Here is a 14,824-nt window from a genome sequence, read left to right on the forward strand (position 1 = left end):
TTAAAAATTGGTTTCCAAGATTTAACAATATGATGCCTGCCCTATCCTCTGTATTTGTTGTTGTTGTTGTTGTTATCTTCCCAGTACAGACGATGTAGTTCATGGAGTTCCTCTGATCTATCCAGTCTCTCTCATAAGGCATGTAGTGTGTATAGACTCGGTTTTATAGGGATAGGTGTCAGGCCATTGTAGTAAAGGAGAGAGCTGAGCCATAAGGGTATAGAGAGTAGAGTGAACATGAAAAGGTACATGCTGCCCATGACCTTGGTATCTTTTGCCTCAGGCTCTATAGCCCATACAGAGCACCAGACACCCTCATCTGAACATTGAATCACCACAGTAAGCCTCTCTAAAAACAGATAAAGGTCTGTGATGCTATCCCTGCCTTGTGGAACAGGAGAGCTTTGTGATGCGGTCTGATGGTTTGGATCCCTCTTCTGTGAGGCAGAAATGATGAGGTGTAGAATCTGGAGGTATTAGGTTCCAAGGCAGTGAAAGACTAGGGAGAAGGATGGCTAGTGAGGTTTAGATCATGTTGAGCCCTACCTTTGTTTTGTGGGATGTTGGATATCCCTTATACACCTATGGATCCATCTGCATTATTGCATTAATTATTTGGCAAGTGAAAAAGAGCCGCCAAAAATTAAGGTTGGGACCTAACAGGAGCTGTTGCCGGGTAGGGAAACACTATGACCATGGCTAAATTGATGTGCCTCAAACAAGATTTTATCCCCCAGCTTTCTCTTGTTCCTGTTAGCCCTTGCTTTTTTAAGGGGATTTCCTCACTGGACACCAGAAGAGCTCCCAATTCGGGTGATTATTCTGGTTGGCGGCTATTTAGGGCCATTTGACGGCTGAACTCCTTTGGCTTCTAGACCCACCCATCCTTTAATCTATTCCACTTTTCCTCCCATCTCATCCTAAAGTCCCCACAGAACTTATGAAAGGAATGAGGGCGGGAGGCATGGAGTATGGAAGAGCCTGAAAGGGAGTCAGAAATAAGCAAACAAGGAAACTCTTGGGGTGAAAAAGAATACAGAAAGGAAAGAAGAGTATATAAAATTGGAACACAGAAAAAGACTGGGAAATGTTTATGAGTTTTGTTTCATTTTAGATATGGGAAAAAGTGGTGTAGCAGCTTTACATTCTAATGTTTTTGTCTTTAAGTGTCACCGAAGAGTCCAACAAAAGTCTGGAAATAGAACATCAACAGGTAAAGGCCCAGTCTCTCCTCTGATTCGCTTCTACTGTGGGTGAGGTTCCCATGGATCCTGACCCTGTATGACCCCTGGTGCTAAGAGCCAGGTGCTCTAACCACTGCAGACTCTAGTACCCCCTCAGGGACAATTTCTCATGGAAGACTTCCTTGGGTGGAAAATCAGAGCCTAGGGACATTAAAAAAATTCTCTATCTTATCCTCCTGAGAATAAAGAATGAAGAAGTAGGGCATAAGTCCTCAACTCTGTCATTTACTAGTTTTACAAACCTGTGGGACTCACTTCAACTCTCAGTCTTGTTCTCCATAAAATGGGCATGTGATGATCCTTCCTCACTCCCAGTGTGATGGTGAAGAACAAATGATATGAGGTACAGAACAACACATTGTAAATGGTTAAGTTGTACACAGATGTGACTTAGTGTTCTGACTCTTGGGGTTTTCAGTATCCTCTCATTAAAAGGCCTTCAACTTCTTATAGGATGTTCCTGAATCCTCTCCAGTTCCACATAACACTATCTTCTGTTTCCTCAGCTAGGAGAACTTCCCAGGAAGAAGCCAAGAAGTTGGGGAAGCTGCTCTTTCTCATGAAAAGGTAATCTCTTGTTCTTTGCAGTCTCCCAGCTGCTAGTCTGGTTTGTGATCATTTCTCAGCTTGGCTTGGGGTAGAGATGAGAAGAGGGATAATGGATGGGAAGGAGACATACACAGTGGAGGCTGGTTCGCTAGTTGATAGAGTTGCCAGGTCACGGGGGCTGGGCCAGACAGCTCAAGAGGGAAGGTCACCCAATTCTGCTTTGGGCTAGGGTCACAGTAGTTCTAGAATTCAGGCTGGTACTAGTGTATAATTCATAAAAGACTCTACACGGGGTTGCATTCAGCCACGAGACAAGCTATTCAGTCAAGAGGAATGGATTTTGCATAAAGAAGTCATCCCTGTCTTATTCTTTATTCTCTCTCCTCTGAGGCTAACTGGACTCTGCTGACATTACCTCCACTGGCTCTGTCAGTAGGGAGATAGCCCTCAGATGGCAGCCTATCATCTTAACCATTTCTTAAGATTTCTAGAGAACAGGATTGAGTCCCAAAAGATGTTGGGTATATCAGCAGGGATACCAAATAGCCCTCAGAACGCAGAGGTTCTACATGAACTTCAAGCCCAAATACCAGGCTTTGGGTTTCTTAGCCTCAAATGAGACTGATCCATGTTCTAATTGGTGATGCCCCATCAGCTAACCACTTGGCTCCATTCTCCCAGTTCAGCTTTTCAACACGGTCAACAGAGAACTGACCGCAGCTCCCAGCCTTCTCTGAGGGCCATGCCATTCCATGGTTGTCTGAAGCCTTGCCCAACAAGCTCCAGACTGTCAGCTCAGCCCACCTTGCCAAATGGCTTTTTCTTTTTATTTTCTTTTTTCTTTTTTCTGAGACAGAGTTTCACTGTTGTTGCCCAGGCTGGAGTACAATGGCACAATCTCAGCTCACTGCAAGCTCTGTCTCCTGGGTTCAAGCGATTCTCCTACCTCCGCCTCCCGAGTAGCAGGGAGCCACCTGCTACTAGTAGTAGTAGCGCCACCATGCCTGGCTAATTTTTGTATTTTTAGTAGAGATGGGGTTTCACCATGCTGACCAGGCTGATCTTGAACTCCTGACCTCAGGTGATCCACCTGCCTCAGCCTCCCAAAGTGCTAGGATTACAGGCGTAAGCCACTGTGTCCGGCCTCCAAATGGCATTTTCTTAGAAAGAAAAGCAGAGAGGTAGACACCAAGAGAGTGTAGGCCCCAGGATTTTCAGGACTGGGAAAGGACAATGCCAACCCCGGCCCACACTTTTCCAAGAAGGCAGAGGTCACTCCATCATTAATGTTTGTCATGTTTCTCTTCCCAGCCAGGGCTGGCTTCCTCAGGAAGGAAGTGTGCGGCGAATTCTGTGTGCAGATCCCTGCTGCCAAATTTGCAATGTTATGGCTCTGGAGATTCAGCAATTGCTGGCGGGTGAGAACAACCAGATCTCCCTGACTTCACAGGGGCCATCACAGGGCTCCTCTGGCCTAGAGGCTTTGTCTACGTCTAATGTGTCTTTTAAGCATAGTCAGGATCCGGGTTCCCAGAAATCCAAAGAGCTTTCACTGGCATCTGTAACTCCAACACTGTCACAATTAATGGATCAGAAATCTTTAACCCAGTCAGCTGCCCAGTCAGCTGGTGCAGACAGCGTCCAAGATTCCTGGGCTGATCACTTTCAGCGAGGACAGAGATCGCAAGTCCCAGCTGTGTCCCAGGTCATGGGATCTCTGTCTTCAAACTTTGAGAAGCCTGGAATTCCTCTGAGCCAGCAGGAGAGGAAGAAAAACAACTCCAAATTTGTCCTGGAGAACCAAGGTCAGCAGCCCTTGAATACTAGATTCCCTTTCTTTCCCTGAACCCAGAGCTCCCAAACCTAAAACAACACCTTATGACCCTACATTCCTTTCAATTGCTATTGCAATGTCCAAAAAGTCCTGAGGAATCTCCAAGTACAAGGATATTGTTGGCCGGGCACGGTGGCTCATGCCTGTAATGCCAGCACTTTGGGAGGCCGAGGAGGGCAGATCACGAGGTCAGGAGATTGAGACCATTCTCGCTAACACAGTGAAACCCCATCTCTACTAAATATACAAAAAGAAATTAGCCGGGCGTGGTGGTGGGTGCCTGTAGTCCCAGCTACTCGGGAGGCTGAGGCAGGAGAATGGCGTGAACCCGGGAGGCGGAGCTTGCAGTGAGTCGAGATCGTGCCACTACACTCCAGCCTGGGTGACAGAGCGAGACTCCGCCTCAAAAAAAAAAAAAAAAAAAAAAAAAAAGAAAAAAAAGAAAAGGATATTGTTTCACATATTCCCACATTTGAGGTCTCCCAAGATCTGTGGAGGAGTTCCTGTGGCAGCTTATACCACATCACTTCTAATTTTCCAAAGGATGGAAAACAGACAAACAGCCATTTCTTTCACCCTGAACGCTATCTCTAAGGCTTCTGTTGAACAGATGAGCTTCCATCTCCTTGACTCTGGGTTTCATGGGAGGTTAGCTGGTCCACCTAAACTTTCAGGGTTTTTGAAGGATCCACCGTGGCCTCAGAGCAGAAAATTACTGTGAACAAATCCCAACCCCCATGGCTCTAGCTCCACCCTCTCCCCTCTTTCAGCTTCTAAGTGGCCTCTGTCCATTGCCTGGGGGATGCACTGAGGCCTCAGTGTACCACACCTGTAGCTACCTTACTGTGGTTTCTCTTTTCTGCACATTACTGTCTGCCTTTAGAGATCCCTGGTCTGCCTTTAGAGATCTCCAAAACAGGGGAGCCCTTGGCCTTTTCTCTTCAATGATTTCTCCTTCACCTCTGTACTAATTAAAATCCCCCATCCTTCCCCATCTTTTCCCCCACATTCTCCATCTGACCATGGACAAACCCAGATCAATGTCCTGTATCTGACTTAGGCTAAGTGAAAGCCTTGCAGTGGCACCTGCTGTAGAGGCAGCTCCAGCTTCAGTGGAGTTTGCCAGCTGTTGTCCAGAAATCTCTGTAGATCCAGGAAATAATACAATGTAAGCCCTGAGACATGTTGCAGCCTTTCCCACTAGATCCAGGACCCTCTTTGATTGGTGAAGTCCATTTTAGTCCTCAAGATGGAGGTAGCATTCTCCTAGACCATGCCCAGAGGCTGCTGGAATTCTACCTCCAGGAGCAATTGAAACAGAGGGTTGATTTGCCATTGCTGGGACCTGATCCAAAAGATCCAGCAGTCTATCCAGTTCCTCCTGTGACCTGATGACCAATAATCCCTGCCCTGGAGCAGCACAACCCTGACCTATGTGGGTCTTCCCAACATGCAGCACCAGAGGCCAGTGGGAATAGTGGCCTGCTCTAATCCACTGTAGCAGGAGGGCCAGTCTGCAATTGTTTCCTCAGGCCAAGGTCATGTTGCAGAGCCACATAGATTACAAATATGGGAAGATCTGCTAGGGCATTGTCCCTGCCCACATCTGCCATTGTTGGGACTACAAGTCACTGGAATACACCTTGCAGTATTCCAAGGGCCTGGGCAGCAACTTGGTGCCCCTGTCCTCTGAAAAGCAAACACCTGGACCTGGAAGTGACACATATCAGCCCCTACACAGATCAGGAAGGGACACTCTGAATATTGACAGCCCTTGACCAGCAGCAACAGGCCTTACCAGATGCTGTTACTGATGATCCTGAGCTGCTCAGACCCTGTACCAGGAAGCCACTGAGAAACTTGAGACAAATTTTGGCCTTTCTGTCAGGGCTGCCTGCTCGCTATTATGTGGCTCTTTCCAGGGCTGTGGCCCATGCACTCACTCATGAATCCACAATCACAGATTGAGCCCATCAGAGCCTCTGACTCAGTCTCATCCAAACAGCAATGTGTAAGTCCTGGGCCATGCTTTCAAAACACCAATGAGGCTTGTGTAGATAATGTACAAGTGTTCTGGGCTAAAATACAAGCTGATGGAGATGGTACTGCTAGAGAGGCAGACAGATCCTCATAGGCCCTAATCACTCAAGGCACCCATCTTGGCCAAACTAAATTTTTACCTGAAAAATAAATTCCTCGAGATACATTTGGGAAGTCCCATAAAGACAAGAGAATTCAGGGAACAAATTTTGACCATCCCAAAGAATCTCCACTCAGGGATCCTTTAGGAGTCTAAAGGTTGCTAAACCAAGGGAAAACATTGCTCCAGAAACTCCATATCCCACCAGGCATCCCATGTGCCCCAGATCCAGAATGGGTTGGCCTGAAAGAACAGCTTGCAGTTGAACCAAAGACAGTGCAGCAGAGCTACAGGTGATCAAGTTCCTGAGCAGTACCCCATGCCTACTGGGATTCTGGGATCTCACACCCAGTGGGGGCACGACAGAGGCCCAGGTACTTTCTGTTCAGCTGGAGGCTGGAGTCAACAACCCAGCCTGGAGGGCCCTGAACCTCTTAGACCAGGTCTTTGCAAAAGTGAGGACAAGTCCCTACTTCGGCAGAGAAAACAGACAACCCAGTGACATTCGATGATGTTCAAAGCAGCTGGGAATCACAGAGAAGGGGGTATCTGGACAGCATTGGAGCTCTCCCCAGCCAGACAGAGCACCCTTTCTGCCGAGGTTCAGGGGCGAACGGGGCACATCTAAGCAGAACTCCAGAGCTCACAATTTCCCAAATATATCTCCAGGATCTTTCTCAGGTAAAACTTTAGTCTAGCTAAGATGGTTGCCTTGAGCAGGGACTAGCAAGGATCTGTCTGGATCTGCGGAGTCCCATTTCCATCCTCTCAGTACTGGCTATTGCTCCTTCACCAGCTTCTCCCTAACCTTGAGTTCCAAGAGCATCCTCCAGGATTACTTGGGGCAAAAGACCAGATAAGAATAATTTGCAAAGCTGTTAGAGTAAGCTGAATAACCTCATCCAAACAAGGATTTCTGAGAATGCCAAACCTGGAGTGCCCAGAGCTTAAAGGGCCAATTTACTGGGCCATTAATTGCTGGGCCGAAATTTTGCAAGTACAGTATTTGAAGGGGTAAATTTTTTTCAGATTCAAAGTTTTCAGGGTCAAATGGTTCAGGGCCATGTTTTACAGGGCAACATTTGCAGGGTCAAAATTTGCAGGGTCACACTTTCTAGGAATAAGAGTTGCAGGGTCTGGTAAGGGGAGTCCATACTCACAAGAGCATCATCCTTCCAGAAGCTCCAGAAGTTGGCTTGGATAACAAGATGAAGCTGTTTCTGCACTGGATTAACCCTGAAATGAAAGATCGAAGGCATGAGGAATCCATTCTCCTTTCTAAGGCTGAGACAGTGACCCAAGACAGGACAAAAAACGTTGAGAAGAGTCCAACTGTCACCAAATATCATGTGTGGGGAGCTACAACAGAGAAGACAACAGAGGACCCTGAGGCTCAGCCTCCTTCTACTGAGGAGGAAGGCCTGATCTTCTCTGATGCCCCCCAGTGCCTAAATAATCTGCTCTAGCAACACTCCCTTCAGTCCAGCCAATCCTGGGTCCTGTGCCACTCCTACAAATGTTCCAAACTCTGTCCTCAAATGACTTGTGCCACTCAACCAGGAAATCTATCCCAGGTCTCAACTCACCTCAGCAGAAGGCACTGGTTTATGCAAGAATACCCATTACAAGAAAAAGGAGTTCATAGGTTCCTGAACCTCTGCATCCCCCTGAAAAAGGCTTTCATTGCCATTTCCATTAACATGCAGGTGAAGCAGGGCATTCTCCAAATATACTTTGTACCTTTAAGCAAAGAGCCACCTGTTTGTGCCTCCTCATTTTCAGTGTAGTATATGATAGTCAGAGAAAGAGTAAAGGACCTAAAAGGTATTTCTTATGTGGTATAGAAGCTTAAATCACATTTTATTTCAGATGGGTCAGCATTCCACATGACTCCTCCCAGTCCCACCGTAGAATGTGGATAAAGGCACTTGAACAGAGAAGAAAGGCCCTTGTTTTAGGTGCATTGACGGTGAAGGTCAGGCTTGAATTCTATTGTCCCATGGTGTGTTGGGTTCAGAGGATCAACGTGGACATGACGATAGTATAAGAAACAGTGGCCAGGAATCTAATGCATTTTTGGCCCACAGGCAAAATTCATTGATGACTTCTATACAGTATATGCTCACAACCTGCAGGGAAGGTCCTTTAGAGTGCCATGGTGCACCTTCCTTTAGGAATGTTTAGCAGAAGCACACAGCTAATATGACAGATGTCAAAACCAGATGATAGAATCTCCCTGTCTTTTCCCTGTTGTTATTGAGATCTTTAAGGGTAACCCACCTGAGAGCCTACTCTAGTCCTGCTGCCTGTTCCAACCTCCATTGCCTTTCATTTGCATGGAATGAATGCTGCCTAGAATGAAGACTAGTTGATGAAGAGATCCCTAAAAGGGTCAAAATAAAAACAACTTTGGGCTGAGTCTTGCATTCAATAATTCAAATATTCAAGTACTTGCTGTGTGTCGGGCACTGTGCCAGGCACTACAGAGACAACAGTGAACAATACACAGGCCTTGTCTCATAAAGCTCATGAACTCTGGGATACACAGTCATATAAAAAGTCATTAGAAGCAATAAGATGAAAGTACATAGGAGGGTACTTAATCTAGTTTTGGGGGATGTTCATGGAAAGTTTCCTAGAAGAGATGATATGTAGGTTGAGTTCCAAAGGATGAGCAGGCGTTAGTTGGGAAGGAGGTAGGGAGTAGAGAGGCTTCCCCAGCCTGAGAGAACAACACGAACAGAGGCATGGTGTCAAACAACAGCATGCCATGTCAGAGAATAGTGACTCACTGGAGAAACCCCTGTATAATAATTTTAAAAAACACACAGTAAAATGTTTAAGGGATCAGAATGAGGTTGCCAAGCTGGAGAATGAATGGCATTCATTCACCCATTCTTCATTCCTTCAATAAATATTGAGCACCTATTATATGCCAGGCACTTTTATAGGCACCGGGAATACAGCAGTGAACATAAGAGGGAAAAAAAATCTGCTCTCTCAAGGAGCTTACGATGGGAGCATAGCTAGGAGGAAGAGAAAAGAAGTATAAATTAAAAACATAGTATATAGAAGGTGACCAGATATATGTAAAAAATCAGGGTAATGGGATTAGAGAAGACTTGAATGGGGGTATAGTTTTAAATAAGGAGCTCAGGGCAGGACTCACTAGGAAATTAACATGTCAGCAAGGACTTGAGGGTGATAAGAGAGTAAGTCACGTCGGTAAATGAGGAAGAGCATTCTGGCCAGAAATTATAGCTAATGCAGATGCCTGGAGGTTGGCGATTGCCCAGTCTGTCAGAAGGAACAAGGAAGCCAGTGAACCTAAAGCAGAGTAATAAAGGAATAAAGGGAGAAAGTGGTAGAGGAGGACTCCAGAGTGGTAAGGGGCCACATGGTATAAGGCCTGGTAGGAAGCCAGCAAGGAAGCTAGCTCTTACTTTGAGTAAATTGGGGAGCTATTAGGGGGTCTGCTTAGATCTGATTTATATCTTAAAAGGATCACTTAGGTCATGGTGCTAAAAATAGAGCATTGGGGGTATAGATTAGAGTAGAAGCAGGGAGATTTAGTTTTAAGGTTACTTCAGTAATTATAGCAGCAGAGGAGATTACAGGCATTTAGACGCTGGGTTCATTTTGAAGGTAGACAATAGGATTTACTGATAGATTGGATGTGGACAATTAGAGAAAAAAAAAGTCAAGGATGGCACCAAAGTTTTTGCCCTGAACAACTGGCAGGACAAAGTTGCCATTAATTGATGTGGGAAATACTGACATTGGAGTAGGTTTGGTGTTACTGGGTGATGGTGGGGGAAGGGGAGTCAGGAGTTCACATTTGTATTGTTTGAGATGAATGTATGTTGCTTAAATGAAAGAGATCTAAGGACTGGTCTTTGGGACTCTTTAATGTTAAAAGATTGAGAAGAGGAGGAAGAACCGGTAGGCAGAGGAGACTGAGACACAGCAGCCAGCAAGACAGAAGGAAAGCTAGAAGAGCGGCATACTGGAAGCCAAGAAACAAAAGTGTTTCAAGGAGAAGGTGACCAATGGAATGACAAGTTGCCAATCAGTCAATTAATATGAGGACTTATAGTTGACCATTAGATTTAGCAACATAGAGATCACTAATGACCCTGAGAATAGCCTCAGGTGAGTAATGGAGGAATGGACACAACTGGAGTGGATTCAAGAGATAATGGAAGAAGAACAGTTGGTGACAGCAAGCGAAATCAACTCTTTCAAGGGCTTTTGTTTCATAGAGGTGCAGGAGGGGAGAGTGGGATCCAGAATGAGTTTTTTTTTTTTTTTTTTTTTTAAGACAGGAGATGTAGTCTGTTGGATGGCTGGATGGTGATAGAAAAGATCCAGTCAAGAGGGATAAGCAAGACAGCAAGGGGAGAATTTCTGGAAGAACGTTGTTGTGTGGAAGTGAAGAAGTGGAGGGCACGCACCCAAATCAAGGAGCTGGCTTTTACTAAAAGCAGACATTTTTCCTGTGGTAGAGAGAAGTAGAGTTAGTGATGGAGGATATAATGGATTAGAAGAAGAAATAATTCCTCCACATATAAGGGAGTGTGGGCACAGACCAAGAGGTACAAGTGAGGAGCTAGGAAGGGACTATGGCTATGGGTAGGGGGAATGGTATGGAGAACCAAAGCCAGAAAGCTGGGTGTGGAGAGAGATTCTGAAAGTTACTATTAGGGCCCAAGCAGTTGGTGGCAGTGTGAGAGTGTAGGTGGGCAGGGAAAGGTGGTCAAAGCCTACTGCTGATATCTATGCAGCAGGTGCTCTTGGAACATTGCACCAGCAGGAGAGATCACAGAGAAAGCTCTAAATTCATGCAGCCTGAGCAAGAGCATGGGGCTGCAGATAGAGAAACAGGGCAGGGGTGGCTTCCTAGTACTCAGTGAGGTAAGGGACCAGGGAGTCTATATGAGTGGGAGGAGTGGACTGGGAAGCAGAAAGACAAAGAGGCTGCCCTGAACAGTTGGGAGGGACCTCTGCTTTGGCCACCTGATATCCCTCAGAGGGTGGCACTTTTGCATTCTGCTTCCAACCTACCACAGAGGAGCCAAGAGCTAAAGAAAGGGCAAGAAGTGAAATGACTTCTTTATGACATGTTGTGAGGGACAGTTGGGATGCCCCTGGTTCCTAAGGAGATCCAGGATTACCCATCATCCTATCATCAGAAGGAGGAGGTGGCAGGACTTTCTTCCTCAGACAGGACCCCAGCATTTAGCATAATGTTTCCACTTCTGAAAGGATGCAGAAAGCCCAGATAGGAAGAAGCATGGATGTGTCGGTCCTCTGAATGATGATTCTGTGCCTAAGGGATGGGGGCCCAGTCCCTGCAAGGCCTCCAGGCCATGGAGGCACAAGGTCTAGGCCTACTGAGCCAACACTTAACAGGTGTTTGCCTAAAGCATCCCCAAAGATCAAAGGAGGTTTTGTGTTAAGCACAAAGGAGGTTTTGTGTTAAGCCTGCCTAGTGGGAGTTGGGCAGAAAGCTATGTAGGAGGAAGACACAGAGTGACAGAAAGTGACTCAGAAGGGTCACAGCAGCATCATGTGGGAAACTGGGGTTAATGTGCATACATCTTGGTTTAGGGTGGGTGGAGCAGGTCCTTCCCATGCTCCCCCACAGGCTCCTACATGCCCCCCAGATTTCGATTATGGTAATTTCAGGCAACTGGCCACCAGGATTGCTTGACTTTTGTACCTGCTCACCCCTAGCAGGGAAGTCATAGAATATGCTGAGTGCAGAAGTGAATGTGGAAGCACCACCTTGCTTTGTTCAGTCCTGTCATGCCACCCTCTTGCCACCCTCCAGGGACTGGGAGTCCCTGAGCAGGAGCAGAAACTTGCTCTGCTCAACAGTCCATGTTGTTGGAGATCCTCAGACACAAGGGCTCAGTTATCTCCACTCATTCACTCAAATACTAGTCCCTCTCCTCTATGGGGCTTGGGGTAAAAGTCTAGAGGGACAGAAAACATCCTCTGCTCCTAAATTTCCACATGCTCTGAGTCTCATCCTCTTTCAGCAGCCTCATGATCCTTTAGTTGACCTTCCCATCATCACCCTATATTTGTCCTTGCCTGTCCAGGCTGAATCCCTGGAGAGACGTTAATACTGTATGAATACAGTAGTTAAAAAAAGCCATTATAAAAATACTTATATTGTGGTCTTATTTAAAAAAAAAATTTTTTTTATACTTTAAGTTCTAGGGTACATGTGCACAACGTGCAGGTTTGTTACATATGTATATATGTGCCCTGTTGGTGTGCTGCACCCATTAACTCGTCATTTACATTAGGTATATCTCCTAATGCTATCCCTCCTCTCTTCCCCCACTCCATGACAGGCCCTGGTGTGTGATGTTCCCCACCCTATGTCCAAGTGTTCTCATTGTTGAATTCCCACCTACGAATGAGAACATGCGGCGTTTGGTTTTCTGTCCTTGCGATAGTTTGCTGAGAATGATGGTTTCCAGCTTCATCCATGTCCCTACAAAGGACATGAACTCATTCTTTATTATGGCCGCACAGTATTCCATGGTGTATATGTGCCACATTTTCTTAATCCAGTCTGTCACTGACGGACATTTGGGTTGGTTTCAAGTCTTTGCTATTGTGAATAGTGCTGCAATAAACTTACGTGTGCATGTGTCTTTATAGCAGCATGATTTATAGTCCTTTAGGTATGTACCCAGTAATGGGATAGCTGGGCCAAATGGTATTTCTAGTTCTAGATCCTTGAGGAATTGCCACACTGTTGTCCACAATGGTTGAACTAGTTTACAGTCCCACCAACAGTGTAAAAGTGTTCCTATTTCTCCACATCCTCTCCAGCACCTATTGTTTCCTGACTTTTTAATGATTGCCATTCTAACTGGTGTGAGATTGTATGTCATTGTGGTTTTGATTTGCATTTCTCTGATGGCCAGTGATGATGAGCATTTTTTCGTGTGTCTGTTGGCTGCATAAATGTCTTCTTTTGAGAAGTGTCTGTTCATATCCTTCATCCACTTTTTGATGGAGTTGTTTGACTTTTTCTTGTAAATTTGTTTAAGTTCTTTGTAGATTCTGGATATTAGCCCTTTGTCAGATGGGTAGATTGTAAAAATTTTCTCCCATTCTGTAGGTTGCCTATTCACTCTGCTGGTAGTTTCTTTTGCTATGCAGAAGCTCTTTAGTTTCATTAGATCCCATTTGTCTATCTTGGCTTTTGTTGCCATTGGTTTCGGTGTTTTAGACATGAAGTCCTTGCCCATGCTTATGTCCTGAATGGTATTGTCTAGGTTTTCTTCTAGGGTTTTTATGGTTTTAGGTCTGATATTTAAGTCTTTAACCCATCTTGAATTAATTTTTGTATAAGGTGTAAGGAAGGGATCCAGTTTCAGCTTTCTACATATGGCTAGTCAGTTTTCCCAGCACCATTTATTAAATAGGGAATCTTTCCCCATTTCTTGTTTTTGTCAGGTTTGTCAAAGATCAGATGGTTGTAGATGTGTGGTATTATTTCTGAGGGCTCTGTTCTGTTCCATTCGTGTATATCTCTGCTTTGGTCCCAGTACCATGCCGTTTTGGTTACGGTAGCCCAGCAGTATGGTTTGAGGTCAGGTAGTGTGATGCCTCCAGCTTTGTTCTTTTGGCTTAGGACTGTCTTGGCAATGTGGGCTCTTTTTTGGTTCCATATGAACTTTAAAGTAGTGTTTTCCAATTCTGTGAAGAAAGTCACTGGTAGCTTGATGGGGATGGCAGTGAATCTATAAATTACCTTGGGCAGTATGGCCATTTTCACGATATTGATTCTTCCTATCCACGAGCATGGAATGTTCTTCCATTTGTTTGTGTCCTCTTTTATTTTGTTGAGGAGTGGTTTGTAGTTCTCCTTGAAGAGGTCCTTCACATCCCTTGTAAGTTGGATTCCTAGGTATTTTATTCTCTTTGAAGCAATTGTGAATGGGAGTTCACTCATGATTTGGCTCTCTGTTTGTCTGTTATTGGTGTATAGGAATGCTTGTGATTTTTGCACATTGATTTTGTATCCTGAGACTTTGCTGAAATTGCTTATCAGCTTAAGGAGATTTTGGGCTGAGATGATGGGGTTTTCTAAATATAAAATCATGTCATCTGCAAACAGGGACAATTTGACTTCTTCTTTTCCTAATTGAATACTCTTTATTTCTTTCTTCTGCCTGACTGCCCTGGTCAGAACTTCCAACACTATGTTGAATAGGAGTGGTGAGAGAGGGCATCCCTGTCTTGTGCCAGTTTTCAAAGGGAATGCTTCCAGTTTTTGCCCATTCAGTATGATATTGGCTGTGGGTTTATCATAAATAGCTCCTATTATTTTGAGATATGTCCCATCAATACCTAGTTTATTGAGAATTTTTAGCATGAAGTGCTGTTGAATTTTGTCAAAGGCCTTTTCTGCATCCATTGAGATAATCATGTGGTTTTTGTCTTTGGTTCTGTTTATATGATGGGTTACATTTATTGATTTGCATATGTTGAACCAGCCTTGCATTCCAGGTGTGAAACCAACTTGATCGTGGTAGATAAGTTTTTTGATGTGCTGCTGGATTTGGTTTGCCAGCATTTTACTGAGTATTTTTTCATCAATGTTCATCAGGGATATTGGTCTAAAATTCTCTGTTTTTATTGTGTCTCTGCCAGGCTTTGGTATCGGGATGAAGCTGGCCTCATAAAATGAGTTAGGGAGGATTCCCTCTTTTTCTATTGATTGGAATAGTTTCAGAAGGAATAGTACCAGCTCCTCCTTGTACCTCTGGTAGAATTCGGCTGTGAATCCCTCTGGTCCTGGACTTTTTTTTGGTTAGTAGGCTATTAATTATTGCCTTAACTTCAGAGCCTGTTACTGGTCTATTCAGAGATTCAACTTCTTCCTGGTTTAGTCTTGGGAGGGTGTATGTGTCCAGGAATTTATCCATTTCTTCTAGATTTTCTAGTTTATTTGCATAGAGGTGTTTATAGTATTCTCTGATGGTTGGTAGTTTGTATTTCTGTGGGATCGGTGGTGATATCCCCTTT

General features: G+C 44.9%; 2 protein-coding genes across 3 annotated transcripts in view; both read left to right on the top strand.

Moving 5' to 3' along the window:
• LOC126937437 (uncharacterized) overlaps positions 1–14,824 on the top strand; it is a 265,633-nt gene that overhangs the window by 45,472 nt on the left and 205,337 nt on the right. The gene's annotated exons all lie outside the window — the stretch shown is intronic.
• On the top strand, positions 451–8,174 carry SPATA31F3 (SPATA31 subfamily F member 3). Of its 2 annotated transcripts, none has more exons than XM_050760813.1 (5): positions 451–676; positions 1,168–1,213; positions 1,751–1,811; positions 3,105–3,598; positions 6,947–8,174. In XM_050760813.1, the coding sequence occupies exons 1-5, from the start codon at positions 533–535 to the stop codon at positions 7,231–7,233; spliced, it is 1,032 nt and encodes a 343-aa protein (XP_050616770.1). In that variant the 5' UTR covers positions 451–532; the 3' UTR covers positions 7,234–8,174. The 2 variants fall into 2 exon arrangements, with proteins under 2 accessions (XP_050616770.1, XP_050616771.1); XM_050760814.1 differs by having other exon boundaries at positions 452–676; positions 3,105–3,211.

The sequence above is a fragment of the Macaca thibetana genome, chromosome 15, assembly GCF_024542745.1.
Source record: "Macaca thibetana thibetana isolate TM-01 chromosome 15, ASM2454274v1, whole genome shotgun sequence".
NCBI classification, from domain to species: Eukaryota; Metazoa; Chordata; class Mammalia; order Primates; family Cercopithecidae; genus Macaca; species Macaca thibetana.